The sequence below is a fragment of the Micropterus salmoides genome, unplaced genomic scaffold (assembly GCF_014851395.1).
Source record: "Micropterus salmoides isolate LMB-PRFRI ecotype aquatic unplaced genomic scaffold, ASM1485139v1 Ms_hic_scaffold_3, whole genome shotgun sequence".
NCBI lineage: Eukaryota > Metazoa > Chordata > Actinopteri > Centrarchiformes > Centrarchidae > Micropterus > Micropterus salmoides.
This window is the reverse complement of record NW_024042261.1, coordinates 8,707,603-8,729,582: the sequence shown is the minus strand read 5'-3', so window position 1 is coordinate 8,729,582 and position 21,980 is coordinate 8,707,603. Positions and strand designations below refer to the sequence as shown.

General features: G+C 40.4%; 1 protein-coding gene across 1 annotated transcript in view; it reads right to left on the bottom strand.

The window, feature by feature from the left end:
- Positions 1 to 21,980, bottom strand: part of lrrc75a (leucine rich repeat containing 75A) — a 63,139-nt gene that overhangs the window by 39,346 nt on the left and 1,813 nt on the right. The window contains exon 2 of the mRNA XM_038692329.1: positions 10,517 to 10,645. Coding sequence (XP_038548257.1) covers positions 10,517 to 10,645 — 129 coding nt within the window. The remainder of the gene's footprint in view (positions 1 to 10,516; positions 10,646 to 21,980) is intronic.

Sequence of the window (21,980 nt, the reverse complement as noted above, 5' to 3'; positions counted from 1 at the left end):
GAAAATCACTTTATGTGCTGTATCTAGAGGGGCGTAGATCACCGCAGATACTGATGTTTGTTGTATTTTTGTGGGAATTCGAGGTCAGGAGTTACATTCCGAAAGTTACACAGCGTGGGATCTTTTGAAAAGCCATTTCATTGATTGTTGTACTCAATGCCTTTAGACCAACCAACTAAAGTAAAAAACTTAAAAAACTTTTAAAAATTTAATGAAATGGTTGTGAAAAATACAAATAACACATTTTTGAAAGGGGAAGGGTAGCCAATGATAACTCATAAACATGCATATTTAAATAGTTATGTTTAGTTCACTCTTTTGCTAAATAAATCACTTTTGATCATTTATGCTGCCTCGTTCCCTCTTTTGCCATGACCCTTGAGCCAGGTTGTGACAATCTGAATATCTGAAAAACCCAAAGTTTACAGGTAAGGATCGATTCTACAGGTACAAAACAAACCTAGTTACAAGTAGTTTTGTCCCACATTTGACACGTTTTATTGAATTGTAATGCTCGGGTTGACATGTCATTTGACTTTGCAATCAGGAATGTCAGTTCACCATCCAATCACGGGTTCCAAGGGGGAGGGCCTTTCTTGCAGGGAGTTTTGGCTTCAAAATAATGCGTACAATGCATTTCCATAATCTGCTCTCTCAAACGGTATCATTTCCACTCATTTAATAAAATGTCTCTCAAAGCTGTAGTCAAGGAACTAAATAGTATTTTATCATATGCATTTATAGTATCAATACTCTCAATACTATCTATCTATCTTCATCCATCCATCCATCGTCAACCGCATATCCTGCGTACAGGGTTGCGGGGGGCTGGAGCCAATCCCAACTTACATCGGGCGAAAGGCGGGGTACACCCTGGACAGGTCGCCAGTCCATCGCAGGGCCACACATAGACAACCAACCACTCACACCTCTATCTATCTATCTATCTATCTTTTTAAGTTAAATATATATAATTTATTTCATCCTATATATATATATATATATATATACATACACACACACACATATGTGTGTGTATATATATATATATATATATATATATATATATATATATATATATATATATATATATATATATATATATGTATATATATATATATGTATATGTATATATATATGTATATATATATATATATATATGTATATATATATATATATATATATATATATATGAAATAAATTTATTTAACTGCTACTACTAACGTTACTCATTCTTAACATTTAGTTAAATTTTAAGCCATCCATCCATCGTCAACCGCTTATCCTGCGTACAGGGTCGCTGGGGGCTGGAGCCAATCCCAGCTGACTTTGGGCGAAAGGCTGGGTACACGGCGGCTGTGGCTCAGGAGGTAGAGCAGGTTGCCTGTTAATTGGAAGGTCAGCAGTTCAATCCCCGGCTCCTCCAGGCTGCATGTTGACGTGTCCTTGGGCAAGATACTGAACCCCGAACTGCCTCTAGTGGCTGTTCCACCAGTGTACAGTAGTAAATTTTAAACCATCAGTTTTAACCCTGTAGTGAATTTATTCTTTTTTTAAATAATGTATTTTTGAAAAAGAACCAATAAGAGTAGTAATATAGATAAAACCATCACGATAAGCTACCCACCCTAAACATTGCTTCAAGAGACCTACTTAATTTCCCTGGGAGCCACTCAAATGACCAACCGTGGTTCCTGCGGACTCACTACATTGAAAACCTCTACAACAAAATCATTGAAACCGTTGAGAAACTCATCACTCACAGTGGGGGCGTCTCTGACATATCTAGTACTGTAACCCTTATCTTGATTATTTGACGAGTCCTCCGTTTACGGCTGTAGTTGGACAGGAGAGGAGACAGCAGGTGCATCCCAATTCTCTTAATTGCATCCACGTACGCTCTAACAGCTGTAGAGACTATTGATGGAGGTTGTGTCTGCACACATGTGCACTACGCTGATACTAATAAAGCTCACAGTTATCACTGCCAGAGGAGCATGTTTTCTCTCTGTAGCTGTTACCTGTACATGAAGAACAACCTGCATTCTGTATTTATACTGTGTCCTGCGCAGAGGCATAGGATCATTTCTACTGGCAGAATGCATTTATATTATTTATTAATCATCTGCATCTGTATTTCTTAATATTCTGATTGTGAATTCATTATCGAATAACCCAGAATATGATCATTGTGTCTTTTAAACACTGGAAATGATTTTAATATTCTACTTGTTTCATAGGAAATTGATATGATGTGACTCATATCAAAGCTGATGCTCAGGAATTATTAGCCTCACATGTGACTGAACAGAAATGACAATTAATGATGTTAAAAGTGTTGTCTTGATACTCCGAGCACAAATAAGATCTTCGGGACAGTCTGCAAGATGGCGGACAGTGCGACTTTCTGTTCAAGCAAGGAGCGAAAAGAGAGGAAATGTCAAATAAGAGAAGTGAGATGCACCTAGCATGAGAGCAGCAGAGCACAGAATAGTAGAACATGTTTTCGGATGCTGAATGAGCAGCGTCACCAAGTCTGTCTTCAGGAAAATAATCAGCAGTCTTTGTAATTTTAAGTAACTTTAGCAAGAGCTTAATTCCTCATTACAAACACACACACACACACACACACACACACACACACACACACACACACACACACACACACACACACACACACACACACACACACACACACACACACACACACAGTGCTAAGACTTCTTCTATTCATACTGTGAAAACATGGCCTGTGGTTCAGTTTACATCACACTTTGTCATCCGTTCATCTAAAGCCTTCAAATCTCCTCCAGGAAATGATGATGAAATCTTTCACTGGGTCCATCTCAAGCATTAAACTGGAACCTCAATGTGAAGATTTGCAACTGTAAATGAATATGTAACATTACAGACAGGCGTAGATTATCGTCCGTCCACGTACTGTTCATCATCATGTAGTTCATTTAAAAAACACATGCAATGATGGCATCAGTCGTGTTTGAAATCTAATTAGAGGAACTAGAAACTTCTTCATAAACTATAATTTACTTCTGACAATAGCCTGACTATACTGAATATTACATTATGTACAATGAGTCATTCTTTGTCAGACAGCACACCTTAGTACATTACTTCACTTTCAGAAATAATATGGTTCTCCTTTACTAATCATTTTGCTTCCATATCCTCATGGTTATGAGATAATGAGACGTAAATATAGATATTATATGAACAGCTTGGGAATGACTGCCTGTTGTAAGACATATGGATGAGTGGGCAGATATTTGTTAGAGGCACCTGTTCCTTCATCTTGTTACATGGGAATCATGAAGAACTGGTGTGATCTGAGAGAATTCCCTTGGTATTATAGAAATCATCAGTGTGCAGGAGACGCAGTTCCATGTTTAAACTGCTTTGCTAGTTTGACCAGCTGAGACAAACAGATTAAACTCACCAGGTTTATCCTAATAAAAGAGTATATCACCCAAAATGAAACTGTGTGCTTCTTTTGTCTGTATTCAATCATTTTTGGACGATAATGGGGTTAATAATGTGGCACAGAGAAATAAACTCGGGCTGTAGATTAATAATCTTTGTGCATGGATTCTACTACTCGACCTCAGCCCCGCCAGATGTACCCTAAAATGAAGCTGAAGAATATAAAATAATAAATCATCCATATGTACAGTAACATTAGCTTCTTACTTTGCAGATTGCGGCACACTCGTAGTTTATACCCGTCTAGGCTGAGGTCATGAGGCTGAATCCACGGGAATGGTTCAGCAAACCATGTTCTTGGTTTATTAATCGGTTCGCACAGATTTCCACATCAATATTTACTTCTACCATATGACTACTATCACCATATATTGGACCATTCTGCAAAACCTTGGATTACATTCAATATAGTTCAACGCTGATGTTAATTGCGGGATGTAAACTGTGGTCTGGCGTCTTACACGCCCGTCCACCACTGTGACGTCCACATCCTTACATTCTAATGTGTAGAGATACTGGGCTGACACCAGTAACTAATGCATTTGAGCGTCATGCCCTTCACAGTGATGAAGGCACTCCTGATGAAGACCACAGGGTTAAAATGCAAAATGTATCACTTTTTAACTCCTTTTTGTTGTACTTTGAATCTCTCAATTTTCCTCTTAACCGCTAAATCCTTAATCCAATCAGACACCACATATCAGGTGATGGACAGTGCTGATTGGCTCATATCTGACATTTAATGAAGGGCCAGTATCAGCAGGGTCAAACACACACAGACATAAACACTGTTTAAAGTAAAGCTGAGCAGCATGCTTTTGGATGGATAGAACATAAGTGAGAAACAGAGGACATAAAAGCTGCAGCGAGGAGACAGAAGCGGCGTGAAATGGGGAAGAAGAAAGAGGTAAAAGGAGGAGAGAGAAAACAGAGAGAGCATCACAGCAGCTGCAGTGGCAAAGCAGCCAATCTTTCGGCTGCTGTAAGTGTAGACTCAGAAACCCCTCTGCTTAGCGGGAGTCACACTGCAATGAATAGACCTTTCACACTCCCTATCAAGGCTTCGATGTCTGTGAGGATGAGAGAGAAACTGTGTATGAGCATGTCTGTGTGCATGTGTGCTTTTTATGTACATGTGTGTTTGACGAGTGTGGGGGTTTTTTTGTGGAAAGGGAGCATGTGTATGAGCTGTGCCTGCACGCCTCAGTGAGCATCCCTCTACCAGCAGTGTGTGTGTGTGTGTGTGTGTGTGTGTGGATGGGTGTTTTTAAATGTGAATATATGATTAAATGTGCATTTGCACACACCTCAGGTGTCTTCAGCGGCAGTGTATGTGTGTATTGAGTTAACTGGATGTGTTAAGGTAAAATATTTCCAAAACCTTTCCGTCTTTGCCCTGAGCTCTGCACTGGCTTGTGCTTTTTCTGGTTTCTGGATGTTTTACCTGTGTAGTAATCATATTTATTTCTCCTTCAGCCTAAAATCAGAGGAAATTACTGACCCATGATATCATGGGCCAAACTGCGACAGGCTCCACCCCAAACTGAGCAGTGTCACTGGATTAAACTCACTGGTTCAACAGGTGTGGTCATGCAGGGGACTAGAGAGTAAGAAAGTAAGCGAAAAGGCTTTTCGTGCTATAGTATCACCTGAGTAATGTAAGCGTTTCTTTAGTTTTAAGATTTTTTCCGCCCCTACATTCCCATTCTTATATTAACAGATAGAAGCCTCACAATTAAGTGTCATCTATGCTGTGTGTGAAATCACTCCCTATTGACAACTATAGTGCACTGCAGTGTCCGAATGACGTACAGACACAATGGAACACATAAAGTAGTGCCCATGACATGCGCCCCCATGATACGTGATTCATAAATATCCAGGTGACTATAGAATAGAGCAGAAAATGAGGGAATGAGGGAGTGATGTCAGAGCCCGCACCCCTCAAAAGTCTAAAGAGATTATGACTGTTAAAATGAGATTATAAAATGTGAAATCCACTGTTATTCCCAACTTTTTATCTGTTTTTGTTTATTTTCCTGCCAGAAATGGGTTTTCATATTTGCTGTTGTTGCTGCTGATTGTTCTAAAAAATGTGTCTGTTTTCTCAGTGGATCAGTTTAAATCTCACAGGGAGAGATAGATACCAAAAGGCAGGTACATAAACACCTGCAGGTGAGAGGTGCTTTCTGCACTTTACGCACAACAACAAGCCTCCAACACATCACTGAGGTAAACAACACCTTTATACAGTGCTCTTCTGTTATATAGAAAACCATCAGGAGATCTGACTTTTCACATGGTTCCAGCTTTTCTTAGCCCTCTGTCTAGAAAACCCCTGTGGTCTATGTTGTGCTCATGCCATTCTGTATTCTCTTTCTACATCATATAATAATGATGATATTATTTGAAACTAATATATAACATGTCCAAAAACATAATACAGTGCATTACATTAAGCACAATGTAATGGCTTCTTAACGCTAAACTTCAATTAAAAGACAGTTTAGTCCTCATTTGATTGGATGATGGATATAATGTAGTTCGATGGATTTCATTTTCACTGTAGAATCGATCAGTACCAGTCCGGCTGTCTATGGGAAGAACTAGATTGACTATAATCTATATATATAATATAATCACACATGAGTGTGTTTTATTATTGATAGTCGCAGCATTATCCAGGACTTCACTGGCGTGTGTTTCATGTATGTTGCATGAGTAATACTGGAACTTTGAAGTTGAACAAATCAATGCATACTTAAACAGTAAAACAACTTCAACCCAAATATATGTGTTTAAATACTAAAATATATATTGCTGCTGTTTGTGACACATCATCACTTTTTAAAGTGATTCATTGATAATGGGTGATTCTCTTTCTGTTACTCATTCAGGGTCTCTTTCCTCTTTTATTTCCCTGAATGATGTAACTAATGATTATGTTATTATGTATTTATGCATAACAAAAACGACCTAAATCTATTAATCCTGTCTCTTAACTAAACAGGTTTTTAGCCCCTTTGTTTATTTGTGGAAATGTGTCATTAATCCCCAAGCAGTTTTACTTTGTTTATATTAATCAGAGGAATTAATCAGGCTGAGGGGTGGGTAAAGTTCATCCAGTCAGTTTTTGCTCTTTTTGCTGGACTGGAGTGCTGACTGAAACATAAGGGATTGAAGGAGGACGCCCATATGAAGTCACAGTATTCACAGTATTCTGTCACATTGTTTTTGTAATGGACACGTCTTCTGATCTCTTCATGTGCAAAAGCATGACTGACAACTTAGAAATAGCAACATCCACAACCACAGCTGTATGAAACAACACGGCGGCAGGTGGAAAAGAAGCAAACAGAAAATGGGCAGCAAACAACATCCTTAAAACATGCTCCCTCTGCACAAACACGTGTTATCAGCTGCCTGAAGGCAGAGCTGGTTCTGTGTGCTGAGTGTGAGAGATCTCTGAGAATTCTCTTGTGCTTTCATGGCACTGCCTGTGGAAGGAAGCTGTCATCTAACATGTCTGCATGGTATTGGGGTTGCAGTGATGAACAGTATGTAGGGATGCAAAATTGAACTTATGGTAGTAACTTAAATCGCTTTTTGTGAGTCAGTAATTTATACATGCAGTCACACAGATACCATCAAATGTCTAATTCACTCTGCCCAAGTTGAAGCTGCTCTAATCAATATTTTTAAATCAACAATAGACCAAATGTGTTTAATGTGAAAGGTGATGCTCATAGTGACAAACCCAGAGATAATTATCACCTGACTTTGCAGATCAGCTTTACAGGCGCTTTAGCTCATTGTTTTGGTTTCACAGCCCACTGCTTTACAGTTCTGATTCACTCTCACGGCGTGAGTGTCGTTTCCAGCAGCAGCAGGCAGCGGGCTGTACACTAACTGCCCATCAACAAACGACAGATAGTCAGAGTTAGTGACAAGCTGGTGAACATAGTGGAGCATTTAGCAGCTAAAGAGCCAGATATTTCCCTCGGGGGTGGTTGAAGAACAAAACTCAGCTAAGTAGGAGAGTGAATATATTGGCATTCTTTCAGTGGCCAGAAAAATAACTCCAAATAAATGCTTATATTTTGCGTGTCTGATCGATGTGTAAATAGCATAAACGGTGTGAATAAAACAAGTGGACATATGAAGCCTCGAGTTTGGCATTTTGGTCATCGCCATTTTGGTTTTTGGAACCAGACAACTGGATGCGACGACACTTGGTTAGCGTGGTGCGTCCGTACTTCACGTTAAACGGGATGCTAATTTTGGCTAGCAAAAAACAGGCTTAAAACAAAACTTACTCACCAGAAAAATGAAAAGCCGGTTCCTAATAGCCTTCAACGGCGCTGGTCACATGTACAAAATGCAGTGGATAGGAGTCACCTCATGCCTGAATGACATATCGCCATGGTGGCAACTTGCCAATCATATGGTAGCTCCGCCCTAAAACATATGCTGCTTTATCATCTATTTTCCTCTTTATTGAAGAAGAATAATCATAAATCGATCGAGATCATAAACTCATTAGTAAAGTGTTTTCTGAGGTAATAAATCCGATGGGAAGTAGGATCATTTTGCCATTAACTAATGCAATCCGACTTATTTTTGCAGCTAGTGGAGTCGCCCCCTGCTGGTCATTAGAAAGGTTGCAGGTTTAAGGCACTTCCGCATTGGCTTCACTTTTCAGACCCGGAGGTTCCCACTTGGTAAATAGGCTAAACCTGCAAACCTGCTGCTGCCATAATACCAGTGATTATTCAACAAATGGCCAAACATAATTCTTTGCACATTCCAAACATTAAAAAACACGATGACATTCAAAGATGCTGCATTGACATTTTATGACACCCCATCATAAGAGAAGCAGTGAATCCTCAAATATCTTTAATGCCAAGTTCAGGAAAGTAAAAGAGAACAGCAATCCAACGTGTCAGACAGGATAGACGGAGCAGAATGAGGGAAATAACACCTCTCTCTCTGTCTCCTTCTGTAGTTTCTCTCTCGTTGCTTTTCCCTCCGCACATAACAACACCCGCGCTGTTGTTTCTTTCACTCCGGCTCTTCTCAGCCTCTCAGTGTTCGCTTATCATGAACTGTACACAAAACCCTTCTCTTCAATTTCCTCTGCAGTTTCTGCATTAGTGAAGAGTCTCTCGCTGAATGTACATAGAACAGAATTATAAACTCAACACTGTTGTTTTTGCCCCATTCATCATGAGCTGAACTCAAAGATCTAAGACTTTCTCTATGTACACAAAAGACCTGTTTCTCTCAAATATTGTTCACAAATCTGTCAAAATCTGTGTTAGTGAGCACTTTTCCTTTGCTGAGATAATCCATCCACCTCACAGGTGTGGCATATCAAGTTGCTGATCAGACAGCATGGGTATTGCACAGGTGTGCCTTAGGCTGGCCACAATAAAAGGCCACTTCAAAATGTGCAGTTCCATCACACAGCACAATGCCACAGATGTCGCAAGTTTTGAGGGAGCGTGCAATTGGAACGCTGGATGCAGGAATGTCCACCAGAGCTGTTGCCCGCGAACTGAATGTTCATTTCTCTACCTTCAGAGAATTTGGCAGTACATCCAACTGGCCTCACAACCGCAGACCACGTGTAACCATACCAGCCCAGGACCTCCACATCCAGCATCTTCACCTCCAAGATCATCTGAGACCTGGACATTTTCTTTAAGCTCCTACAGTGCATTCTGGGTACTCAGAAGACAAATCCTGTTCATTTTCAATGAAAACAACATTTTTGAATGAAAAACTCTTTATACCGCGTTACCAGTGTGCATTGGTACATGACTTTGATTTAGTTTTATTGTTTTGAAGAAAATGTACATTACTTTTAGTCAAATCTTAGTCTTTTCATTTTTCTCATTTTTTAAAAATATTTTTCCATTTTATTATTTGGAAGCTGTATTCACTCACTTGTTCACTTTCTGGAGTAGCTTGAGAAGAGAAGCTAAAACATTAGATAACATTAACACAGCTACATTCCTTTAGCGCACATCCAGAGGAAGATTTAGATGGCTGACCTGTGACATTAATCCTGCGCTCATTCCTACCACTAGCAACAAGAAAGACAGTCGACTGAAAGTAACGTTAACGTTACATCCACAGCCCGTTATGTTAACGTTAGCTTACCTTTTTGTAAATGACAGTGTGCTAGCCTACATGTTTTTGTGGTTTGTTCTAAGTGTTTCGTTGCCGCTTCTTTTCTAATTTCCAGCGGGACTGCGGGTAAATTTAGCCCATAAATCTGTTACATTTTTCCTTCCAAGAACTTTAAGTTATGTTTGTGGTGGATATACAAGATTACTTTAAATCACACTAATAAACCACATCTCCAGAATCCTGTTTTCACAGGAAATAGATCAAATTAAGGAGGCAAGATGGTGTTGGTCATGTGGGTTCGGGAGGCCAGGGGAAAATGTAAAAGACACAACATATCATTTGCATTTGGATCTTTAAGGAAGCAGGGTAGATGTCATCCAGAGGTATAGGAGCAGCTGTTTCTCAGATCTAGATGACTTTTTACAGCATACAGATTAACAAAGGCTCAAAGCTGGTTTAAAATAAACCTTCTAACACTGCAAGCGTTGGGGCAACAGTGTTTCAGCACAATGCTGCAATTACACATCAGGCCTTTTAATCTCCATCACTCCACCTTCCTCCCTCCGTTATTCAGCCATACTGGCTGCTGTCATGTTTTCCCCCTCTCTCTCTCTCTCAATGACATTCAGGACTACATGAATGAACAAACACAACGAGCTGTAGTAGACACACACAGCCACACAACCACTTAGAGCACTTCCGTGACCTAATAGCGTCAGACAAAATGAGTCAGGAGATGATCTGATAGCAGCAACAAAATGAATCCCATTGGTCTGTGTGTGTGTGTGTGTGTGTATGTGAACATGCGAGTGTGTTTATTGTAATCGGCAATATTTGAAGATTCTTCACGTTAAATGAGTTTTACGTGTGTGTGTCCTACCGTCTTGGGGCAGTGGACATATCGTGCCAGGCTGATAATCAGGTCATGTGTGATGGGGTCAACCAGGTTTCTGAAGCTGGCGTAGCGGTACAACACGTCATCCAGAGATGTCGACTCCATGCCCAGGTCCTACACACATACACACACACACACACACACACACACACATTAAATAAGATCATCATATCCTTAGTTACACACTCTTACTTATATAGGCAACGCTTCTATAGGCCAGTCAGTCTATTTATAGACCACATTTCATACAGATGGGAAAACTCAATGGGCTTTACATTAAAACAAACAAAGAAAAGAAAGGGGGGGGGGGGGGGCAAAAAGCACATTTAAAACACAGGAAAGCACATTAACCCTTCAGTGAACAAGATACAATAATTGATCAAACACACAACATGTTTTGTTTTTTAGTTTTAAAGCAAACACTAAAAGGTACAAATTCATTCATGCACACAGGAATACACACGCACGCATAAGTGTCTTGTGTGTAAGCGCATGCCAATATGTAAAAACGCTTTTACATTTTCCATGGCTGCTTTGTCAACTTGCTGACCCCCTAAAGCATTAAATTAAAACCTGTTGCACTGCTTCCTGCTGTCTGACTGCCTGCTCGCTGGTGAGGGAAAATAAAAAATCTGTCACATCTCAAGCGCCATCAAAGCCGGCGACGCATAAACCTGCTGGCAGAGCTTCACGCATGAACAGCGATCTTCTTAAATCTTAAAAAGTCAACATGAATGACAACTTCACTTAAAAAAAAACAAAAAGAAACACAAACACAGGAGAGGATTAGACCAGAGCAGAATTTTACAACGCTGCTGTCACTGACTCCAATACTAAGTCAGAGCACAGCGCTGGCTGTACGTATTCAGCCTTACATAATTATTTTGACATTAATAATTTAGATGATCTATCATGCTCCTCTTTAGGCATGTAGGAATACTGTTCCAAGATTAAAGTACCATTAGTGGTCCCTGAAAACTGCAATGTTCCTTCTTACCACACTATAAAAGTGCTGGACACAATAAATGACATGATGGCAATTTTGCTGTTCTTATAGCTTTCTTACAGTGGTAAAAAGTCTGTTCTGAGTGTGGAAGTAAAGGAAAGGCTTCCTTGGTAGCATGGATGTGTAATTTGGCAATCTGCCAATTATATTATAAGAAATGTGCTAAATGGAAAGGTTTAATCCTCTGGAGACATGATTGGGGTCTGCCCATTAGATACTGGCATTTCTAAAATCAATCAAGCAATCAATCAGCCAATTAATCAATCAAATGTATTTAAAGTGCAGAATCATTATGCAGCAAGGTCCCAATACACTTAACAATTAAAAAAGATTATGCAGGACAAACGTACAGCAAGCCATTAATACAATTTAACAGGATGCAAACACATTAAAAACATCAGCTTTAAAAGGATGTTAAAAAGGCGAGGGACCTGACAGAGTTCTAGGTTGTAGTGAAGAAAGTTAGGTTTCAGCTAGGCAAATGCTCAGAAGCCAACTGATTTCTTGTCAAATGAAGGAATGACCAGGAGACCAGCATCGAGAGAGCAAAGAGGGCGTGCCGGTGTATATGGCGCAATTAGATCAGATGGGTAAGGTGGTGCACGTCCATGCAAGGCCTTCTAAGTTAAAAACATTCAGTAGGAAACAGAAACGTAGACCATACTGAGAGTTATATAAAAACTGCAATCTAATGTTCAATAATGTGAACGTTAAGTCATCTGAGGAGGACATGGGAGGTGCAGGATCAAGATTCATCAGGCTGTTTTTTGTCCTACGCCTTTTTGGATGTACATTGCAGGCCTTGTTTGAATTCTATTACATAGGACAGGTATGTATACCTAAGAGTGTGGTAGTGAAATACAAGCAGAGGATTTATCTTGATGGTGGTACTGCAGACAAACTTGGGGTCATCCCAAAAAAATACCATCCAGCCATTGTCTATTCTACTTATGCAGGGTCGCAGGGGGGGGGCTGGAGCCAATCCCAGCTGACATTTTCAAATGAATCAATTTCAGAGCACAATTTTTGAGAATATTTTGACGAAAGAAAAACTTGTTGCTCTTGCAGCATTCTCATCACATTGTTGCAACCTTTATCCCAAACAGCCAAGTGGCAGAAACCAAAAACTTTTTAATTCTGAGTCGGAGCTGTTGTAAATTTATAACAGCTACGTATATCTCGTATATGCTCTCCCATTCTGCTGAAAATGCATGAATGCAGCATCAGTGGTTATGCAGATGTTTTAGCTGAGGAAAACAATCTGCTGTAGAAAGCCACGAGTGTGTTAAAAGCTTCGGAGACAACAAGTTAGACCTTGTGTTGAGATTTATTTATTTAGTTGTTTTTTTTTGTTTCCAGTGTCCAGAACGGAACCTCATTTTTAATTATAATATTTTAATGAACTATGTTGTGTCTCATGCTTTCTTGATTTTATGTAATTTATAGATTATCTATAATTTAGATACACACACACAGCTGGGCGTGTACATCCTTTGGAACAGGATTTTAAATCAGTTGATATGTACTGTCTGCTCTGACATAACACTCTTTATACACAATATGTAATGGCTCTGCTTTTCTATCTTCACCACTCATTTAGCTGCTAATGCCAGTGGGCTTGAAACACTTTCTGGGAGAATTCATTTTAGTCTGTAGGTAAGTGCAGGCTCACAGTGTCTGCAGCTATATTTTTCTGCGTGCTTGGGTTTGTTTGTGCAGACAGTTCATAGCCAGTTAAGTGACAACAGGGCCAACCATGTTCGGGGTGGGGGGGCTCAGCCTCATACAGAAAGGTATGACTCACTGAGGTTTCCATGCTGCCTATTGTTTTGCGTAGGAGGGGCAGTAAATAATGAGAGGCGCTTTGACTGACACACACACAAACACACATATCAGCTGCTGTAATTTCAGATGAGAGTGACATTAATAGCGACATAGCAGATGAGAGAAACCTGTGATTAGAGCATCATGTTATTAGAGATGCTATGATATGTCCTTATGGTCACCAGGATACACACTTTCCAGTTGAGATCACACAATCACACACGATGCATTGTGGGTGCATCATGTCTAAAGTCATTTTTACTCGTGTGTGTTTGTGTGCGTGAGGAGCCAGTGGCACTACACACCTCTTTCTGGCTGCCATTTGACCAATCTGACCTGCCAAATGGCAGCAGAGACTGTAGCACGAAAATAATTGGCTAGACTGCTTATTTGTTTTTTTTCCCCATGATGCTTAGATTGTGGATTATAAATACAGACTAGTGACTAGTTATTTCTGCCAGCTGTAGAGGTTTATACATCAGGTCTTGGTGTGTCACTGAACAGTCAGATGGATTTGAGTTTTAGAATCTAAATTTTCACTGAAGCTGCAAATAGGTGATTGATTATTAAAATTAGGGTTAGATTGTTAGACGGTGATCACAAGGGAACCCTTAACATATCTGTGGTGGACAACACCTAGTAATGGGAAATATTCAAATTCGCCTTCTTGCCAAAAGTTAGATGAAAAGTCTGATACCACTTTTAGTTAACTGTACATGAAATCTAAAAGCTACAGAAATTATTAACTTAGCTTAAAGACTACAAACAGGGGGAAACAGCTAGCCTACAGGCACTTGGAAATGTTACTAATTAAGACGTTGTTTTGCTTGTGAAAACCTTCAAAAGCTGTGATTTTATGAGGTGTTACATGCTGGAGCTACTTCTTGGCCGGGTAAAATGTAGAGGTACTGGTAGGTGGATTTGGATTTCACTTGGGACAGACCCATGCTAAGTGTTTTTCCCCTCTGCTTCCAGTCTTCATGCTTAGCTGCTGGATCTAGCTACATAGTTAGTGTACAGCTGTGAGCACGGTGACAGTCTTCCCATGCTCTAAAGAAAATAAGCAAACATGTGTGTGCATGTTAGGGTGAGTCATGGTGTGATAAGGATTTGAGGCGCAATGCAAATATATAAACCCTTGATGGAAATTAATCTTCCAGCTCGCTCTAATCTGAACCCAAACATGGGAAGAATCAGCAATTAATGTATTCACAACAGTGAATGAGTGCTGACAGCGTGTGTGTGTGTGTGTGTGTGTTTGGTGAGAAGGTCTGCAGTAGCAGAAAGTAAGAAACCGTGGAACGCATTGAAACAATAGCAAACAAAAGACGGCTCAACTGTATTTTGTAAGGTGTACATAAATAGTATCCGCAATAGCCATCCATTATTAACAGTGGCCCTTCTTGAAATATACATGACGAGGACAAAATCTTAGGGCGTGTTGTGTGCGCATAAACACACACATAAACCATTTATGCTACGAGGAGGACAGTGTGGGCTTTTCTTTCATTAGAAATCACCACCCACTCTAATTAGTGCCGGTCAACATCAAAGCGGTGGTCTGAACCCAGCTGAACACGAACAAAGACAGAGCTGGAAACAGACATGGCAAGTGCAGGCTCATAGGTAAATTATGGAAACCGGGGCAGGAGGACCCATTTATGAAACTGACATCGACTTTCATAAAGATCCTCCACCTCTAGGTGGTGGAGGCCGGGATGGTGGTAGTAAGACATATTCCATTTTATTATTATTAATATATTTTTTCACTTATTCTCTTCGTTCTGTTTGCTCCCCACCAGCCTCTCTACCTCGTCGTCCTCCTTCAGATCAAGTCATTTTTTTGTTATTCATGTATTTAGGTTTCTTTTTATTTATCTATTTTTTGTTTTTGTCTCGCGCCTTCTGTATCGTTACGACGATGTTGTCTTTTGTCTCGCTAAAAAAAAAAAAAAGATCATACACCTCCGCTATTATTGAGGTTCCAATCTCAGTAATTATTATTATTGCTAATGTTTTTAAATTAAAAGTCTGAGCAGAGAAATTGCTCCAGGTTGTGCAGCTAAAATTAGAAGTCCATGAACTACTTCTTTCATACAGTTCCTTTAGCAAATTATGGTTTCATTTAAGAGCCCTGCGCTGATTAGACCTTTCCTCAGGATGACATTTTTATATGTCATCCTGAGGATTTAATAACAGAAATAATGGCTGCATTCCATTTGGCTGCTCCAGTTGGTATTGTGAATGTTGGCTCACTGACGTGGCTCACTAGGAAACTTTGATGGAACTAGGCCATTATTAATGTTATTACCTCCACCTGTTGCTTTCCTGAAATGACAAATCAAAATGTCTGCAATGAAAAAAAGGCTATAGTGTCTCGCTCCTGAGCCTGCCATGCGCACTGGGCTCATACAATAAGTTGGCATCATGGGAAAAATGTCTTTGGGAGGCATTAAAGTGTAATAATGGATTATGTGAGCAGTTCCAGGTGCCCTGTCACAAACTGTAGTTTTATTAAACACATGCTGCCGCACAGTTACTGATCGACCGCTTATATGGATCAAAAAGCTTGGGTCAGAATAATTCCTTTACACTGCTGTTTAAGCAATATGCTTATAGTGAATTATATATTATATATATTTTTTATGCATGACAACATGTGGAAATGGGCAATGTACTAGCTCATTATTTATCTGAGCTTTCCTCAGATGTTATAACCCTTATGTTGTAGTAAACTCAACTGCCAGGCCTGTGTGCAAACATTGGTTTGGCTAACGTTGGTGTGAGTCCACTCACCACTTTATCTGACAACACATGGCAACAGAAGTTGCAGTGCTGTGGTCAAGTCATATGCTGTATGCGATGTCAACAGGATGGGAAGAACGGGAAAACCTTCTGTTACTTTTATCATATCAGGGGTTCCTTACCAAGTGTCCAGATACAAAAATATAAATATAAACCTCTAAAGCTCAGACTCCAGGAAATCTGTGTTATGCTGAGAAATAGTTTCTGCATGTAACTTCCTGTAAAACCACAATTTTTTTTTTTGTACAAATTAAACAAACAAAATTTACAGTGCCAACTAGTGAGCTTTAGAGGTGGTGGTGGGAAAATCGAACTTCGAGCCAGGTTAGCGTTTGCTCCCAGCTTCCATTGTTCATGTTAGGAACAACATGTCTGTGACATTTTTGCTGTAGTTTCAACACCTCACCTGGTAGATGACAGCACACAAAAACTGAATGCATCTCTGTGCGAAAACTGCACATGAAAGACCTTAAATTAGCTGGTGATGGAACAGACTGTACAGACTGCAGGCAGCACTCATACCGCTGTGATTCACAGCGCAGCCAAAACAAAGCTGAATCAATCAATCAAACGGCATCATGTTGAGACACTGCCCTTCAAGTGCTGATAAGACCAAAGGAAAAAGAAAAAAGAGGGCGTGTAATTAACAGCACAGTGCATTTTAAAAGGTTGTAGTATTTTATGCCATAACTTTCCACAAATGAGGAGGGAACATCTGCATTACTGAGCTGAGAATTGAATTCTGGGGACTGAATTCTCACAATAGAGTTTGATCATCTGCGTCGTCAACATAGTGTTTTTTGTGACAAGAGGACAAAAATCTATATTCAGCATGAAATATAAATAATTTAGTTCCTGGCCAACCCTTGCTGCTGCCTGTGTGGATGTAAAGAGACTGAGGGGGTGGGCGGGGCTTAGCCATTCCATCTGCAGCCCTCTTTTTGCATGGACGCTCGGCGTGCAATGCTGCTTCTGCTCGGCTGTCGGGCTCGCACAGCAGCAGTAACAACCCTAGACCAAAAAGGTAAATGTATGTGAACAAAAGTCCCATTAGTGACCGCACTGCCCCTAGATTTAAGAACCGCTGGTTTATTGACCTAGCTGAAACGAACAATAAAGCTATTGATGTAGCTACGTCAATAAACCAGCTGCTGGTGCTTTCTGACATTTTGACTGGTACATCTCAATAAGCTAATTAGCGTAGCGTATCCAGCATAGCCTGGATATATCTGATAATTAGCCAGCCAGCTAATGTTAGCTGCTGGTAAGTATGTAACATTATGCTAACTTTGTTTGATAGTTGGTCAACTGTCACTATGTGCAGGCCATTCAATGTCAGTGTATTGTGCTTTATGGATATTTTGCCAAGAAGGGAGAGAGCAGATGGGCTAGAGGCAGAGAGAACACGCGTTGGGTTCAGCTTTATTAGTCATTTTTATTTTACATTTGTATTTTGAAATGTAATGTTTGCAGTAGTCATACAATGCAGTAAAATGAAATTTAGGCAGGACTGTTCAAGGCAGAACAGCAGGGGCCACCCACAAAACATTAGGCAAGCGCACACACACACCATGACGTCAGCCCCAGATGGTCTGGGCTAACGCCCCAGACCGTGTCGGATCCTGGAAACACTCCTGGTTTTGATGTTGAAAACCGCCAAATACAAAGATAATGGGTCTTGCGCAAGAACCACTCATAGAAACACATTTGCTCCTATGTGGCTAGTACGAGTGATTTAAGAGAATTTGTGACGTTCGCTAATTTTCTTGTACTTTGCTTGTAAATTTCACTTTGGTACCAACGAATTCTTGAATGGTCCAGACCTGTCGTACCAGTCAGGTCCATCTCTAGAAGGCAGAGTTTGTGATTACGGCGAAGCAGCTTAAAGATTTCAGCGGTTGTTGGGAAAATTCTCACACTCTGACAGCTGATTTTGGGTCTTTGTGGAGGCTGCTGTCCACTGTCAAGCTCTTGCATCCAACAGCGTAACACCGTCACACTGTATGCTATAAAATGTCTAATGTCACAGGTGTATTCATCAGACTGAAACAAGCAATTTAAGACCACTTTGTCCAGTTAGAGAGTTTGGCGAATCTGACTTGAAACACACGTACGAGTAAACCTCACAGAAGAAAGTAAGAGAGCTTTCAACAATAAATACTGACTAATGGCAAATGCTTAATCAGTCTTGAAATATTAATGACGCCCACAACACAACACCCACTCATTATCTGTCAAAACGCTTGTCACATAGCAAGAAGATGAGTTAAAAATCCCATGCAGCTGTTTACAGCAAGCTAGACTGCTGAGGGAACCACTGAGTATAAATTCAGAACCGGTGGAGGTTTCCCCAGATGCAGCTGGATTGAGTTTAGCGATCAGCTTCAAGGCAGCCAGAGGGAGAAGTTGTGAAGAGATGCTAGCTTTGGTTTCAATATAATTGAGGGGCGGTGATTAAGAAGGTGGCCTACCCATTAGCTCTTAACAGAGCTCCTGCTTAATAAATCAATGTCTACTTAGTCAGAGCCCTCAAGCCATCGCCATGGTTTCTGGGCAACGCAGAGGAGAACCTGGTAACCAGCGACGAGTGACTCTCATGTCTTTCACAAACAATCTCTCTCTCATTTCTCCTCTTTTTATATTCTGTCTCATTTTCTCTCTTCTGTCTTCTAATGGCCTCTGTAATCACTCACCACCTCATCTCCCTTTTTCCTTCAGCAGTGCCTGTTGCAGTTTAACACCCATGGTGTTTTTTTGTTTCCCCCCCCACCCCTCTGCTCTCTTTATCCTCCTAATTGTCTTTATCCAATTCATCGTGTGATCTGTCTGTCACGTACTGTTCTACCAGAGCACAAACCCTCCAGAATATGAAGCCAAATGTGACTGATGGTTAGGTTACTGGAGCCCTTTGGATTTTGTTCTCTCTCTCCTTAGAAATATCTTTAATTTGTAAATTGTGTACAAGTCGGCTTCATGACAGCAGAAGCAGTCCACTAAGTGCTGGTGGTTCACCGCAAATCTCCCAGCAGCTGTGCTATAATAGAGGTCCGAAGGAGAGTGGCTGTTTGCAAATAACGCCTAAATATGTTAATGAAGCAAGATAAAGAGAGATGCTTGAAACAGCCAGAGGTCGGACAATTTAAGTGGGCTCTCTTAAGATCAGACCAGTAGAATAAAAGTGCTTTTAAAGTGCAGTAGCTCATTCTGTCAGGTGGAAAATATCTATCACATGTACTTTAAAGAAAAAAAAAGTCTAGCTCATTCTGTCAAGTGGAAAAAACTTGACAAAATGAGGTACCTTATTTTGAATTAAAAAACATTTATACTACCCTATCTGTACCGATTACAGATGAGTATCGAACCTTAGTACTCAGTATCGAACAAAATGTATCTGCAGGATTGAGTGTTGAAAACTGTCAAATTCAGAAAGATGGCAATAAACTGCTGGTCACATTTGTAATCTCGATTTTCCAAATTTCAATGAAAAACTTGATAAACTTTTTTAATTTAGGTACGGTTGTTGTGTGATTGCTTGTGCTTAGATAACATTTCGAAGACCTTAAGCTTTTCTATTACATGAAAAAAAAGGGGTTTTAGAAAAGCATGTATATTTTGAAAACTATTACCAAAAAAATTTGACTTTTGCTATTGGTACGAAAATCCAGGTATCGTTTCATTTGAAAAATGTCAAGTGATACCCAGCCCTAGTCCTGATAAGTATTTCATTCCTTTAAAGAGTCCAACTTTTTTTTTTAAATACACTTATTCAGCTTCTTTCTGAGAGAGAGATGAGACAATTGATCCCACTCTCATGGCTGTGCATTGTGTAGGTAGCTGGACAGGCCATTAGCATAGCTTAGCATAGCTTAGCATAAAGACTAAGCTGGGGGAACAATTAGCATGGCTCTGTCCAAACTTCAAATATAAACCCACCATCACTTTTCTGCAGTGTCTTTGGTAATAGCGCCAATTGCCAGATCAGATCAGTTAGTGCAGACTTATGTATACAGTAGGTCTCTGCACATCACAATGGTAACAAAACTGTCAACCTTACTATGACGAAAAGGCGGCTCAGGGAAGCTGTGCACAGGCCCTGCGCCACCCTGCGTGCAGTGTGTTACTTAGTTAGCTTTATTAGTGTTACAGATGTATTTCTGAACTTTGGCTGTCTTTGGCTGTCTGTTTTGCCCTGCTTCCTTTCATTATGCTAAGCTAGGCTAACGCCTCTCAGCTCCAGCTTCGACTGAGAACACAGACAAGCGAATGGTATTGATCTTTATATCGCACTCTTGGAAAGAAAACAATAAAGTGCATTTCCCTAAATTTTGAACTATTCTGTTGAAACTGTAGTTGTATTTTACACAGAGTTGGAGGAAACGTACAGATGACCGGAGCCGGCATGGTTTTACTAATTTTCACGTCAACATACAGTCATCTAGACATCTAGGTAAACACTCAGCTAAATTTGGTTGAAAAAGAAAATGTTTAGAAGCCGGGGGTACATTTAGCCTAACTGTTGATCATCAGATCAGCACAACAGGTCTAGCCAGCCAGGAGGGATCGTGTTCACTCATACAACCAGAGAGGGGGTCAATTTATCAGCAATGTAGGCAGCCACTCGCGGAATGCATGTTAACAGTCACTCAGTCTGAGCCTGGCTTCTGTCTCAGCATGAGTGATAACATGCCTAACTGCTAATCATCAGCATTAAAATGACTGTTTCAGTTACGTTGTTAACTAAGGCTGCAACTAACAATTATTTTATCTATTCTTTAAATTGTCAGAAAATGGTTGGCCATCACGCACTCCTAGTGCCCAATGTGACAACTTCAAAGTGCTTGTTTTTTCCCAAAAACAGACAACCGTCAAAAAGATTTACAATGATCTAAAACAGCAGCGCAACAAGTCTTCACCAGTCAACAGTCAGCACTATAAGGGTAACGTACCCGGATTCAGCAAAGTTTCAACCTAGGCATATTCTGTCAGTGCTTACTGGGGAGGACTGTAACTGCACTGCTGTGCCGCTGTTGTGCCTTCACTTTCAGCCTGGATTCTCCTCTGGGGTGTCATAGCTTCATCAAGCGGTGACAGAGATGCTAATCCTCCTTTCGTAGAGATGACGGATGGAGAGGTGTCCTTCGTCTTTAAGCCTGTTTGCTTTGCTCCACTGCTTGCCATTGATTCAAGGATTAACAATCCAAATGTGGCTGATCAGAAAATTGTAAATAATACCAGAAAGGAGCTGATGGAAATCTCCAAAGCCCAAACAATACACTGTGAAAGCAGTGTATAAGCTGGAGGCTCAGTTCCCTATGGTTGAGTCATAGGGGGATAAACAGTGAACACTGGCAGCATATGGATGCTGTGCAGTGCTGTCTATAGGGATGAAAGCTTATAAATCTGTGTCTTCCTTCAATGTTTTCTTATCTCCATTTAATTCTCATCTCATTGAGAAAGATCTATTCAGATGTGTTATTTTCCATAATGTTACACTCAGATCCTCCCTTTCTTTAGAGCTCTCTAAATCCTCCAATTCAGCTGGTGGCATTTCATTTTCCTGCTTCTCTTTTTGTTTCTCACCACACCAGATTCTTTCAGTCTGCTGCTGGGCTTTCCCTTCTCTCTGTAGCTACAGCAGCAGCAGCAGCAGCAGCAGCACCCTGCCAAGCGCTGCAAATGTCTTGAAAGACAGACAGAGGCTGTAAATCGTAGCACACTGTACCAGTGCAGCAGAGCCAGGCTGAGCACAAGAGGTCTAGCCAGGCAGTGGGGATCGTGTTCACTCACAGAACCAGAGAGGAGGTCAATTCATCA